We start from the raw sequence: 15705 nt of genomic DNA, 5'->3' as shown, positions 1-15705 counted from the left end.
TAACATTATAGAAAATACACACAATTCATTCATGAATTACGATTTTATTCCATAACGAATGTTTGGAATACAAACTGAGTAGAGGAAAGTATCTTCTGTATAATTCAGTGTTCATATAAAAGTATTTGTTGCGAAAGAATTTTTTTCTATCGTGTAATTCAATGTTTATATGAAAGTAGCTGTTTCAGGAGGACTTTTTTCCAGTTTGTGTCTGAAAGTTGCTTCTTTGCATGACCTACACATCCATGTATAGAGTTACTTATTTTCAAAATATATGAAATATGTGATATATCAAAATGGAAACAATTACAGTTCAATCGCAATCGTAGTTATATTTGGAAAGGCATGGTCTGACATCTTCTCTTACGAAGACGACTACATGGGATCGACAGGTGGTCCATAGCAAAGCCAAGCTTCGACATTAATAACCGAACGAGATTCGTTATCAGTCTTCCACTGAACCTTTTATTGCAGAGCAACTAGTTCAAACCAGATCCAGCACAGCGTTTGTGATCCAACACCAGACAGCGTTCAGAACCGCCATACGTTTCATTAGTAGGACTGAGGTAAACTACGAATGCTTTGTTGGACCAAGACTCAATTGCAAAGTTGCAAAGCCAAGCGTTGACATTTAGCGCCGAATAATATATTATGTCCTCTGTATTCCATAGTAGTTTCCACTGCAGAACAGCTAGTCGAAACTGGAGCCCATTTCTTCGGCTAGTCGAGGAATGGACCTAATATTTGCGAAATGTTTTATGACATTTTCTGTTTCTGCTTCGTAGTATAATAGCAACAACACATACAGCTCTCTTAAAATCCATCTTCAAACTGAAAATCGTGTCCAGTTTCGCGGTTTCTACCCGTAGTGTGTGCGTCTCGGGCGGTTTGGCGGTTTACCGGTTTACCGCCGCTGGTGGGATGTGCGCTAGTGCGATGTCAGGCTTAGTGGAGTTTTTTCATGTTTCGAATGACAAACATGACCGAGAGAGGGCGCAATAATGTGAAACTACATTATTGTAATCATTATAATCACAAGGATGGGACAACCGTTATATTTCCAGATATTTATTATCCCTCACTTTTGAACACTGTTTGTGCTGTATTCATATGAATATGACTACTGCATGACATTTGAATGTCAAATTCATTCAATGATTCTACAGTCTCATCTCCAAAATATGCACCATATGGGAAACTTATTAATTGAAGAAAAGAGAAATGAAACTTCCTATGTTTTTAACCACTTTTATTTGTAATTAACGTTACTGCAGTTTCGTCCTATATGGACATTTTCAAACTTAAACAATATCAATATCGTATAAGTTTGAAATAAAATAGATATTTCGGAACAAACTCATTGATTTCCTGGAGATTTTCTTGTTCAAAATAAGTATTTTGAGTTGAATCTCCAGAAAATCAATGAGTATGTTCCGAAATATCTATTTCATTTTGATGTTTTGTGATTTGATATTATTGAATATTAAGTTTTTGTTACAATACTGTACAATTTTAAGTAATTTTTGGTGTTAAAAAAAATAAAATTAACTTTGCACCAAAAACTTTGAAAATAATTAATTTACTTTTGAAAAAATTGACTGTGGTTAACACTATAGTTGTATAATTTGTATTATTACAGGCTTTTGAAATGAACCGTCGTATACAGGATGCTGTCCATCGTTTAGGCAAAATTTTTTTTCGTAGTCATTTAAAAAAATGGGTGAAAAAATAAAACTTCACTTAGATGGCAATGACTTCCAAATTTAGATGTATTTTTCAATGCTGAATAACTTTTTTAAATATTATATCCTGATATATTTATATATATATATATATATATATATATATATATATATATATATATATATATATATATCCTGATATATATATATATATATATATATATATATATATATCCTGATATATATATATATATATATATATATATATATATATCCTGATATATATATATATATATATATATATATATATAAATATATATCAGTTTTCAAAATAAGAGTACTTTACTCCTGTCACAAAATCAAATATTTGAAGGCTCCTCGTATATTACGTCTGTGTTGCCCTGTATTTTGTTGGTGCATATTTTCCCAAACTTTTATCAAGAATAAGTTTTTGTCGAAAAACCCTCAATAAATAAGTGTCTCATTAGTGCATACTTTGGGGATGACACTGTATGAGTCTCAGCAAATCTGCGGATAATAGTCAATTTGCAGTCAAAGGGATATTTCAGTGTACGAAAATCATGCCCAGTCGAGGTGACATCACATTTATTTTTGCGAACAGCGAATTGAAGTGCTGCAATTAATTACCTTATCGATAAAATTTTGTGTGTTTTTTGAGAAATTTCTTATCGTTTGTCCATTGAGAGTTAACAATAATTGGATGAGTGATAAGAAGTCATTATACGAGTATATTTATTGTTTCAATCAGTCAGCAAATATTTATAACTTCCAATAGTTTTCGTGAAGGTTTCGTTAAAATCAACTGAAAAAAGTTTTTGTTTGGTTTGCTATGTATCAGGTAAGTTAATCTGTGGATATTGCTAGTAGATATCGAATGAGAAAGCCAGTCGCAATCTATGCTTCATAAATATGGAAAATAGTTATTTTAGTAACGTGTTTCCAGATCTTTGTTTTCATAAAAAAATCGACATCGACTGGAAATAATAATGATGAACTTCCATATTACTAGAAGCCTAATAATTTGTCACAGAAGTGAGTTTTAATAATAACACTGAGTTAAAGCAAAACGAAAAGTTAAATTTTTGTCGCCACGCCAATAATTATTGCCATCTATCATCAGTTAAAACAATTCAGACTCCTGTCAGATTCGGTTATATATAGGAGTGCTAACATAGGGAAAAATTTGGGTTTCTTCAGTATTTTCGCGAATTTGTTTTCTAGATTTTGCAGATTTTTTTTTATATCCCGCTATTTTGTCTCAGCAGATCAATTTCATCTCAGATTGCCCTGGACCTATTACTAGTATGAGATTTTTACTGATACGAGTAATCCAAATAGATCGATCAAATCACTTCGCCTGCTCCTTTAATTTCTGTCTACCAATTACCGATCCATCTATGTTACATATTTCCCTTGTGAAAATGAAAAGAAACAAACGATACAACAAAACAGTTGAATAAATATGAATTCATCTATGATATTATTTTCTTGTTTGAAGATGGTTGACAATGTTTCGTGGTGTATTTCATCAGTTCGGACTTCCATTGTCTAATAGAATATAATTTGATTTGATAACCCTGAAAAAATCAAAAAAAGAGATTAACCGAAAATAACAATTTTATTAAACAAAAAACTGAAATTACAAAGAAATAACATACAACAACAACCAAACAAATAAAAATTGAAAAAATTAATGAAAGCTGAAAAAATTGAACAATCAAAAATATTATTAACAAAAAATGAAAAAATAATAAAAATTAAAAGATTTCGAACCAGGTTATGTCACAACGTTTCGATTGTTAGTATCCACACTCGTCTTCGGGTGATAACTATTATCTATAATATATTAGACAATGGAAGTCCGAACTGATGAAATATATATTATTTTCTGTTTTCGTGTATGTAAGCCGTGGTCTGAAGAATTGTGGGTCTGTAATTTTGTCTACAACCGCAATGTCGCATTATTTCCAAAAACGTTCAGTCCAAGCAAGCAAACGTACAGCAACCGTTAGACTGTTAGAAACCGGTCGTGTACACACGACCGGAATGTCATTTTTCTAATCGCTTATATCTGTTCCAGAGATCTAATTAAATATTTTGGGAACCATTCTTCATTTTGTTATTATGATTAAATGTTATGATATCATGAAGTCTCGTATGAAATTGAAAAATTTCCTTTTTCTTTTATGTTATAACATTTGCCTCAAATTGTTTCGCATACCGAATATAAAAGGTTTAATATTTCAGAACTGTTCTGAATATGGTCAAATGAATATGATGGAAATGTATTTCCCAGAAATGATATTTTGTTGTGACTCTGATAGCATTTTCCACACATTTCAATGAGCTAATGGAGGTATCAGCATTGAAATTTTCAAAAAGATTAACCAAATATAACAATGTTATCAAACAAAAAACTGAAATTACAAAGAAATAACATACAAGCAACAACCAAACCAATAAAAATTGAAATATTAATGAAATCTGAAAAAATTGAAAAATTAAGAATATTATTAACAAAAAATGAAAAAATAAAATTAAAAAATTTCAAACCAAGTTATGACACAATCGTCTTCGGGTGCTTCGGCTGCTACGGATAGTGTTCACAGATCTGAAGTAGGTCCTGGTGTTATACTTCCGTCTTATCCTTTCCGATAATCCTCTGATTTAGGGAAGTACAAGTACTAGTTGTTGCAGCTTCTCTTCCTTGTGGAATTCATGCTGTCTTCTAACTGAGGCCTGTTCTACCAATGGTAGAAATGGTAGAAAACCAGGCCACCAAACGCGGACTGCGAATCCAAGAATTGCATATACCGGATACCCTGCGAGTGCGGAGAATCATACATCGGTGAAACTAAGAGGCCATTGAAAGTTCGCATTGCTGAGCACAAGAAACACACACAACGAGGAGAAACCAGCAAATCCGGAATAGCATAGCATGTTTGGAATTATCAACACTACATCAAGTGGGTTCAAGCTGAAATCATCCACAAAGAGGAACACTGGTTTAGGAGGAAATTCATAGAAGCCGCATATATGTTGTTTAACAACGCCTATAGTCAAGCTAGCATAGAGATACGTAACATATGGAAAACTCTAATCAAGCGAAAAACGACCAACTCCCACCAAACGGTCATCTCCCGCCAAAACCAATGAAGCGGAAAGAGGGAAGAGGGGATAGATGAAAGCACTCGAATGACCTATAAATAGTCAGATCTCGGAGGAATGAGCCCAGTTATCACCCGAAGACGATTGTGGATACTAACAATCGAAACGATGTGACATAACTTGGTTTGAAATTTTTCAATTTTTTTGTTATTAATATTTTTAATTTTTCAATTTGTTCAGCTTTTATTAATATTTCAATTTTTATTTGTTTGGTTGTTGCTTGTATGTTATTTCTTTGTAATTTGTTTTTTGTTTAATAAAATTGTTATTTTCGGTTAATCTTTTTGATTTTTTTCCAGGTTATCAAATCAATTTATATTAAATTAGACAATGGAAGTCCGAACTGATGAAATAAACCACGAAACATTGTCAACCATTTTCAAACAAAAGTTTTATTCTGTTTTCATAAAATCAGTTATAATTTTTATCAGGAACCTATTCTTTTATCATGAATATACTAAGGGAGATTACCATCCAGTTCATAAATATTGCTTGATATAACCGCTTGATGATTTTTCAACCCTTCACCGTCAAATTGAATATTCATTCACAGATGTAGATAATTTGAAACCATCCTGTATATATTCGTTCACACGATATATTGTTTGTAGAAAATGGTAGATGATGAGAGAGAACCGCTACTATCAAGTAATTATAGTAATCCCGAAACAGATGATACTTCGCAAATAAAAGGTACATAGTAATTGTTTTACATGTTATGCAGGCTATAGGAACAGTCATTTTTATGACAATATACATTCAATTTTGATTCAATTCATTAACTTATTTGATAATAATACACATATTTTAGTTACTGCTATATAGAGGCATCTGGTTTCCTGTTTAGGAGCAGAAATTGCCTAGGCAAAGAAACCTGTATTGCATGTACATAGAAACAACGTTGCTGTAATGTTGATCATATTGTGAAAAGGAATGCTTCGATTTCATTTGATAATGATAATAATAATTTCAACAAAACATTCACCTACGCCTACAAATTGACGATTTGTTAGTAATTTTGAGCAGAAGTTCAAAATATCGTCACAAATTTATCAAAAAATAATCTTGGCCGACAGTTATTTAAAAAAAAACATTTTCAAAGCTTATATGTTTGCAACGAAATTATCAAATGTAAGCATTTTTTCCAATCTAGAACTGAAGCCGAGCTCCGACATATTATAAGATATTGAACCTTGTAATTCAGATAGCATTTTCCATGTTTCTTCCGATAGATTATACTTGACTCAATTCTAGCTTGAAAGAATTGTTTTTTGAACAACAAGCCATTTGTGCATATTTTATGATTCTTTAAGTTCCAGATACATTTTTTGAAAGTTGAAGTATTTCCTCCATCTTAAGCAAGAGCATTTCACTTAGTCCTTAGTTTTATATTTTTAGAAACGCAGCAATGAGGGAAATTCCATATTGAAGTGGAAAAGATATATCGTGGAAATAAATCAAACGCAGAATGATAGTCAATGATATTATACAATTGCGACCATTCCTCCCGTTGAAGATCAAGTCTGAAAGCTTGTAGTGCCGTTTGTTATATGAACGACCATTAAAGGAGTTTACAACCTGTGACGCCAAAATCGATCTTGGACAAGATCATCCTATGATCTGACAATGGAAAATCGAGTACACATGAAGACCCTTTGTTCGGAAAATTCAAGTATATATAATCAATAGAAGAGACTGTTGTCCGTCACTCTGGTTAGCGGAGAAATCAAGCTACGAAAGTTATACTGAAGCAAAGCATTATTTACTTCCTAATTTCAAATAATCCAAATTTAAGTCACCACAGATAATAATAAATTCAGGTTTATAATACCTATACATAATTGTAACTAATTGAGTTTCAAGATCTTCATATTTTGCACTTAGAGGTCTATAACAACAAGTGATGTACATTCAAATCTTTTCATTTTTACGTATTTTCAAATTTGAAATAGAGCTCTTTGTAGAACATGGTTCATTGATACATATCAATTTTACATTCTTCCAGTTCATTTGTTTTAGCATTGTTCAATGTTTGAAGGTTGATGAAGAGGAAGTAGGCTTCAAGAAATTTATCATTTGCAATGATGTTGTAACAGGATGTAACATATATAGGTGTAGGTCCACTACTTTGGAAATCACCCTGATTTCCACTCGAGAGCCATCCTTCTTACCAATCAAAACCTTAGGTTTGCGTTTTCTGTAGGTCACTTCCTGCCTTTCCTTGTTTGGGTGTGATTAAGTCGAATCGTGAATATTTTCAATGAAGCCAGACAAAACAGTCCTCTGCACATTAGTAATGCCTTGTTCGACTTGCTGTGGAGTTATCAAAGTTTGATGTTGATGCGAGGATTGCGAATCTGACCTTTTGGTAGCGCTGAAGAAAGATCTAGATTTTGTACTGGTATTTATATCAATGTTATGATCAACTGATCTACTTGGTGATTTACTGTGATTAATAGTTGAAGATGATGAGCCGACAACATTACGATTTGATAAATCTACGTTATTGTTGAGTTTAATCTCATCTATGAGCGACTTCTGGGTAAAAATAGTAATTTGTTTTTTCTGAATTGATCTTTCTTGCTCAGCATTTACTCTCTTCAAACAATCGATCGTAAATATGGCGGATTTTAACTCACCCTCTGTTGATGAAATCTTTAAGGTTAGTTCACCATCAACACTTGCTGTATTACTGTTCACGTTAAGTGAGTCGAAATTACCTTTTTCTTTCACAACTTTTCGAAAATTTTTACTTGAATTCACATCTAATGGTATTTTTTTTCTGTTGATATTATCTCTATCAGATTGATTTTTGTTGATTTATTGAGTTCTTTAACAGCATTGTCTTTGTCCGCCATGTGGTTGGATATTCTGAACGAGCTATTTGAGGGCATGGTCAACTTATGTGGATGAGATGTGAACTGATCACTGAAATCTTGCGATTTGACCCCATTAGACTTTTCCTTGCTATGTAAAATTGAAATATCAAATTGTTGTTATTTTTCAGGAAATAATAGTGCACTGTAATATCGAACAAGTACAGCCCAGAGAATACCTTCGTACGCTGTTTTTACTGTCGTTTGTCCTACTAACTTTTCTTTACTTGATTACTTGACCAGCAAGTAAGTAGACAAAAGACTTCCATAAAAGAGACTTCAGTAAGCATTTCGTGGAGTTCAATAAAAAATGAACCGAAAACTCTTTCGCGATCTTAGTAGAATGACCCGCATAGAATTTTGTCACGATACATATACCTTATTGCGCTGTTTTCACTGTTGTTTGTCTTACTAACTTTTCTTTATTTGATTACTTGACCAGTAACTTCATAACTTGTGATGCACTATTTGGAACCTTTGGTGTACTAATCGATATTACTGGAGTTTTTCCCAACACCAAACCATTATCAATACCTCGACACGTGTTTCGATCACCAAGTGACCATCTTCAAGAGGAAGATGTAAATTATACTTTTTTTTTCATTACCAGAACGTTTTTCATTTTTCAGAAGGCATACCTAAAGCAGTGATCACATCTATATAGCTTAGCACCCGAAAATACTTTCAAGATTCACAACTCGAAACAAAAGAGAGTGATTTATCCTACTCTACCATTTCCTTCTTCATTTCACTATCACCTGAACAAAATTGATGAAACCGTTAGCCATCAAATATAATATTTCTTTCATTTCTAGGACCATCTTTGGGAATACGACATGTCCAGGCTATGCTCATGTTTCTACTTCTATCAATTGGAGTTGGAATGAGGGTGCACTTATCGGTTGCAATAGTTGCAATGACAGACAATACTACCAGTTCAAATCCTGATGTACCGGTAAGAAATGACATATATTCATAATGATACTCTCGTTGGCCATTAAAATAGACTTGCCTACACTTAAAAAAATGGACAGATCATGTATAAGGACTGGTCAATAACAATAACATAATAAATTATTAAAACTTTCTACCGAGTTTGTGAATACTACGGTGAGTTGAATTGAAAGCAGTATATTTCTAGGAGCGATTTGATTTTGAGAAAGAATTTTTTGTCTTACTACTTCCCCATCTTCATCCAAAAATGTGGGCGACTTTCAAAGAAAAAAATGAAGCAAATGATTTCAAAATGAATCCTTCACAAACCTATGTAGATCATGCTGAGAAGTTATTTTCAAATACAAACTGAAAGAGAAAGCCCTCACGGAAGAACTACTTTCATATGAGCATTAAACAACAACAACAACTGACAAAATGGTTTGGACTTTCGCGGCTAAGGTTTTCAGTGTCACTGTTTTTCGAGTTTGAAAGCCGTGGAATTTTGGAATTTCTTCCTGACGTTTCGCTGGCGCGTGTGGCTAGCTTCTTCAGAGGTTCAATCTTGCTGTCCAATGACTAAGTTTTTGACTTCGTAAAACTTATTCATGCCTTGCCAGGTAATCAGTTGTATTGGTACCTGTATTTGTACCTGTACTTGTACCTGTACTTGTACCTGCATTTGTACCTGTACTTGAGCCTGGAACATTAAGAATCTTGCTGCCTGTTATCATTCCGTTCGTTATTCTCGAATTTTTCAAAATAGGGTTCCATATTCGATTGAGTTTCACCGCTTCTTCTTTTCTGTTGAAATTCTCCGTGCGTTTGTGAATCTCTGTTGCCTCTCGTACCAGTCGGCTATAGTATCCCTGTTGGGGGCAATTATTTCTATGCCGACTGGTATGGGAGGCAATAGAAATCTACAAACACACGGATAATTTTAACAGAAAAGAAGAAGAGGCGAACCTCAATCGAATATGAAACCCCATTTCAAGGAATTCGAAAATAACGAACGGAATGACAACAGAGAATATGTGAACCAGAATATCTGGAGAGGGAACTAAAATCACTGAGATTGAATGGATACAGTGCCTCCAAGATCAGGAAATCAGGAAAGCCATGAAACCGAAGAGCACCACGATTCAAAAAGCGAAAAAGGATCAGATGGTTGCACGCGCATATCTACCGTTTATTCGTAGGGTCACGGACAGAATTGGAAAACTATTGGATAAACACGACATCGAAACAATCTTCAAGATACAACAAAGCATCAGGTCGGCTAAAGACAAAAGATATCCATTATCAGCAGCATGGCTATATCGCATACCGTGCACTTGTGGGAAAGTATATATCGGAACTACCAAACGATCTATGGGAATAAGACTGAAAGAGTATAAAAGGAACTACAGACTAGGCCAAGCGGATAAGTCAGCTGAGGCAGAACACGCGCTTAGTGAAGGAGACCACATAATTTTGTTTGAAAACACAGAACTAATTGCCCCCAACCAGGGATACTATAGCTGACTGGTACAGAAGGCAATGGAGATCTACAAACACACGGATAATTTCAACAGAGAAGAAGAAGCAGTGAACATCAATCAAATATGGAACCCCATTTTAAGGAATTCGAGAATAACGAACGAAATGACAACAGGCAGCAAAATTTTCAATCTTCCAGGTTCAAGTACAGGTACAAGTATAAGTGCAGGTACAGGTACAAAATCAGGTACCAATACAACTGATTACCTGACAAGGCATAAATACGCTTTTCGAAGCCTAAAAGTTAGCCATCGGACAGCAAGCCATGATGATTAAATCTCTGAAGAAGCTAGCCACTCGCGCCAGCGAAACGTCAGAAAGAAATTCCAGAAATCTACGGCTTTCAAACTCGAAGAAAAATAGTGACACTGAAACAACAACTTTTTCATGAACATTGAAATATATGAGAACACTTTCTCCTATTATTTAGTTAGTACCCCAAAAATCCGTTATGGAATTGAATCAAATATCATTCGCAGGAATTCTACACAATATCGTATATGGAAGGAATGAAATTTCACCCACATGGAACACTCTTATCCTCAATGGCGGCCATCGATGTTTCGGAATAAAACACTTATCTCATTGCTTCTTCAGTACCAATCTGAATAAAATTTTACTCAATTCATTTATAACACTACGACTTTATGTCACTGATGAGTCAATTCTACTCATGATCTGTCAAAAATAAGCAAAACGTTAACTTTATCCTAGTTGCATAAAATTCGGCATATGGATATAAAATTGCCGTAGACACAACTTCTTCAAGTAACTTTTTGTTAAATTTGATCTAGAAATGCTGAACGGCAGTGGGTTGCAGTTGGCCGCATCATTTCAAGTTAAATTTAAAGCACAAACAAGTGCCGAAGTTAAACTTCATTGAAACTTTTCGAAAAAAAGTTTTCCATATGGTGCGCATTTCAAGCTAGGAGTTTCGTTTCCTGACATGACTCGTGAGACCTTAATCCCAATTAGAATGCACTTACTTCGCCTGTACGCGAACAGCTCACCATCTATCCTTCCCATTCTTCCCTCACCACGTTGTCTACCCAATCATTCAAAAATCGTATACATTCATCCTTTTTCCCATACACATCCCTCATTATAATTCCACCATTTCATCCTTTCCGTCCTCTCCTTCCACTCTCGCAAATCAATAGTTCAATCACGTGCTCTTCCGTTTCAGGCTCCCTATAGTCACAGGGGCAGGGAACCTCCGGACCCAGGTTAAATCTTGTCAGGTATCCCGGAAAGTTCCCCTGTCCCGTGAGCAGTTGGAGAGCCTTCGCGACGGATCTAATGATCCATATCCGACTGTTCTACAAAATATGTAGAACAGCTGCCCAGTCGTACCGGTCTCAAATCCCTTTGCCATTCTCTCCTGATATTCTATTTTATTCTCTTTCTCTCATCTAACTTACTATTTGCTTTTCCTCCTTCCCATGTGGCCTCTGTTATATTCATACTCTTGGCGGCTTCCTCATGAGCCTTCGTATTTCCTACGTTATTGTCATCGTTTCCCCGATTCCACGTGATCTGGGTACGTACTCCCCTAGCACTCCTTTCATCGATCATCCGCTGAATCATTGCTATCCTTTTAATCCCCACTCTTCCTGCTGTCACTCATTTTACAGCCATAGCAGAGTCACTGATTACTTTCACGCTCTCATCCATGCTCCATATGCTGATCACTCGCTCGATCGCAATCAACTCTGCCTCGTTCAAGCTGCTTTGTCCGGTGATTCTTCAATTCCCTGTGGTCCATTCATCCTCTCTTCTTTCATATGCCCAGCCTATCCCCATTCTTTCATCTTCCATTCCTGCTCCGGCATCTGCATATACTTCAATCACTCCTCCGTCCTCAACCAGGGAAATATCCTATCTTCTCCTTTCACCTTGTCCTCAATTTTTTTGTCCCGTTCACTCTCGATATCTGGCCCATTCTTCTATCTGTAATGGCGCCATTTCGGTGATGCCACTGAGCGCAGCCGTTGGCGTCATCCTGTAAGAACCACACTAGGCCAACAGGAAGGGCCTCTGTACTGCACTCAACTGTCTCTTCACCCTGCTATCATGCATCCTATTCCCCCACACCAGTACTCCATACAAAGCCGCAGGTTTGGCCACCCTTTCATATATCACTCTTACACATTCTCTCTTCAGTCCAATGTTCCGGTCCACCTTCTCATTTTTCTCGCCAGATTACCTCCTTGTGGTGGAGACAGGAGACACAGGAGACAGTGCTATAGTTCCAATGTGGAAAAAATGTTTTCTTTAGATTCATTCTATGCAGAGATTCCCATCAAATATTATTTGATTTCCAACTCAATATGTTTGGCTGATTAACCACTTTGAAAATTGATGTGTTTTCTACTCGCAGATCCTGATTTAACATGTATTGTTTTTCCACCGGTATTGTTTTTCTATATAAATTCATAAGTGAATGAAAAGACATGGGCTGAATATATTCATAAAATACAAGTATATGTACACTTCATTCTAATTCATATTGCAGACTTATGACTGGACCAACAAGAGTGTGATATTGTCTTCGTTTTACTGGGGCTACATCTTGCTGCAGCTCTGGGCGAGCGAACTTGGAAGAAATTATGGCACCAAGAAATTTCTCATTGGCTCAATGTTCATCAATTCGACTGCTTCGATGTTGGTCCCAGTTTTGGCAGAACAGCTAGGATCCTATGGGGTTATGGGATGTAGAGCAGTCCAAGGATTATCTCAAGGATTCTTCTACCCTTCGATGTACAATATTCTCGGCAGATGGAGTCCAAAGGAAGAAAGATCGACTTTGGGATCTTTAGCATTGAGTGGTAAGTCGAGTGTGATTTGGGATAATTTTGGGACATGTAGCATGAAATAACTTGTATCAACCTCTCATTTCGAATATATCGAATATATGATTTCAGATATGAACAACAGCAGCTATAGAAATCAAAGTACTCTCAGTGACTTCTATCAATGAATCATTCATCAAATTAGATCTTCAAAATTTTCAAGCAAAAGATATGATTGTAATAATAGAAAAATTGCAACTATGTTTATATCTCTAGTGTTATTTTTCTCAAAAGTGTATTTTTATTTCTATCATTGTTCAATCAATACTATGTTTTCTACTTCTTGGGAAACGTCGACTCATCTATTCTTCCCAAGTCTCCGGAGAACACTGGGACTATTACGTTTTTCTCCCATCTTTTTCATGACACGTATTTCAACAATGTTGTCTCTGTACCAGTTTGTACAGGTCCCTTGATGAAATTCATATCATATTCATCTGGACATCATTTCAGATGAACACATGATGTAATGCTTCACAATCACATAAAGTATGACGAGCTCTCTGTCCCTTTATTATATTGCCTGCAACTGAGGTCTTTGTGAATTTTATCAAGACTGTAAATAAAGTCAAATTTCAATTGGTCCTTATTTCGCTCTATTCATTCCAAAAATCTTCTCAGAGTAGTATTTTCTCTAAAAAATTAAATGGAATTGCAGTTTTTTCGATATTTGAAAATGGCAAGAAACTTTGTTCAAACAATTATAGACCAATTACCTACTGTTTTATCGGTTTCCTGAAAAATATTGAAGAAAGTCGTGAATTTTAAGTTGATCAGGATTTTGGACAAACATATTTATTATTCAGTGGTCAGAACGGATTTCAACAAAAGTGGGATTTCGGAATTGAATGTTTTGGAAATTTCCAACAGAAAATAGATCATTATCAAAAAATGCTACTTTCAATTTTTTATTGCATCTAGATCATGGGGTGCAAATACAAATATACTAATTAATGTGATCTATAGATCTTTGATTAGTTCAAAAATGGATTATGGTTCTATAGCGTACAACTCCGCAAAAAACGGGACCTTGAAAAAACTGGACACCATCCCAAATTGTGCTCTCAGAATTGCTCTTGGAGCATTCCACAAAAATCCGGTTGAAAGTTTATACTGTGAGTCAGGAGAACCTCCATTGAGTATCCGAAGAAAACAGCTCAGCCTCACATATGCTGCTGCAGTTCAATCCAACCCAGATAACCCTGTTTTTCATAACGTTATAGGCCAAAAGTTCATAAATACATTTGCAAAAAGGAAGAGAGTGGCAATTCCATTCTACGAGAGACTCAATCGATTCCTTTCCAACTTACTACTCAATCGACCTGAAATTTTCAACACTTTAAAAATTCCTAATCCTCCTCCATGGAACTTTCCAAGCATTAAAATTGAAAAAGGGCTTGTATAATTGGAGAAAAATAACACCAACCGTAGTTCAACTCACGCAACTTTTCAACAACTATTGCAACAATTCGAAAACTGTATCCAAATATACACCGACGCATCCAAATCAGAAAGAGGAGTGGGGGCAGTATTTGTCAGTACTGCCTCCAATAACTCTTTCAAATTACCAGCAGAAAGCACTGTGTTCTCAGGAGAACTTCATGCCATATGGAAAGCACTTGAATATGCAGAGAAAAGCGATCATTCAAAATTCTTGGTAATTACCTACTCACTGAGTACACTGGAGGCAATAACGAAGCTGAACTTAGAACACCCCATCATACTTCACATCAAACATAAGCTCCACTCGATCATCCAGAAACGTTAACATATCCACTTCATGTGGGTTCCATCACATGTTGGTATAGCAGGCAACGAAAGGGCCGACCAGCTGGCAAAGGATGCTATTACTAACCCACTCACAGATAACTTCGCTCAAATGTCAAGGTTTCAAATGTTTCCTTTGATTATCGTGACGTAGTACACGATAATCCACCTGCACACTCGTTATCGCTTGTTTGTAATTTTTGGCCAAAAACATCATCGTAATCATGCGTCAGCCACCGTATTAACCAGATTCTGACCATCTGCGACTTTTTCCAATTTCCAAGATTGAAGAGACCCATGAAAAGGCCGCGTTTTTGCGGGGATTGAGGGAATGAAAACCGAATCGCTGACAGAGCTCAAGGACATACCAAAAAGTGCATAACAGAAATGCTTCGAGGTTTTTTTCAAGACAAACCACAAGCACTACAGAAAATCCTTGAGGCGCAATTAGAGCGGTGCCTGTACAAAAGTAGTGATTCACATTGGATGTGAATCGCTGGAGATTAAATCCATGTAAATCATGCAAACGCAGTTATCCAGATGAAAGAGTTCTTAAACAGTAAAGTTCGAGGTGTACTGAGTTGAACCTCAAAACGATGAGCAGCCAGGATTGCAAAAAGTGCTGGCACAAGTGTATTATACCTGAGGGGTACTACATTGGAGGGGACAAAATAGGAATTAATGAGTAAATGAATATTTTTTTAATTGAAAATTTTATTTTTTTGAACATAATTGATGAAATTTCAATTCGAAAAGTAGATATACTGAAAATAAAAGCCAAAATTATTTCTCTGCTGTGTATTTTGCACCAAATACAAAATGGGATTATACACCGACTCGTTACTTGATGAAAGTTTGAAACACTAT

The 15705-nt window shown here is 35.5% G+C and overlaps 1 protein-coding gene across 4 annotated transcripts in view; it reads left to right on the top strand.

The window, feature by feature from the left end:
* Nucleotides 1-15705, top strand: part of LOC111510310 (putative inorganic phosphate cotransporter) — a 103693-nt gene that overhangs the window by 63120 nt on the left and 24868 nt on the right. For 2 of the 4 annotated variants that reach the window (XM_074180772.1, XM_074180773.1), the window contains exons 2-3: nt 8563-8702; nt 12735-13047. In XM_074180772.1, the coding sequence (XP_074036873.1) occupies nt 8563-8702; nt 12735-13047 (453 nt within the window). Of the gene's footprint in view, nt 1-2391; nt 2542-5482; nt 5565-8562; nt 8703-12734; nt 13048-15705 lie in introns of those variants that run through there. The other 2 variants (XM_074180771.1, XM_074180774.1) reach the window with 2 other exon arrangements.

The sequence above is a fragment of the Leptinotarsa decemlineata genome, unplaced genomic scaffold (genome assembly GCF_025532065.1).
Source record: "Leptinotarsa decemlineata unplaced genomic scaffold, Ldec_3_MD MMD2_tig00026299_RagTag_RagTag, whole genome shotgun sequence".
Lineage (NCBI taxonomy): Eukaryota > Metazoa > Arthropoda > Insecta > Coleoptera > Chrysomelidae > Leptinotarsa > Leptinotarsa decemlineata.
The sequence above is the reverse complement of the archived record's forward strand: the minus strand, read 5'-3'. Positions and strand labels throughout refer to the sequence as shown.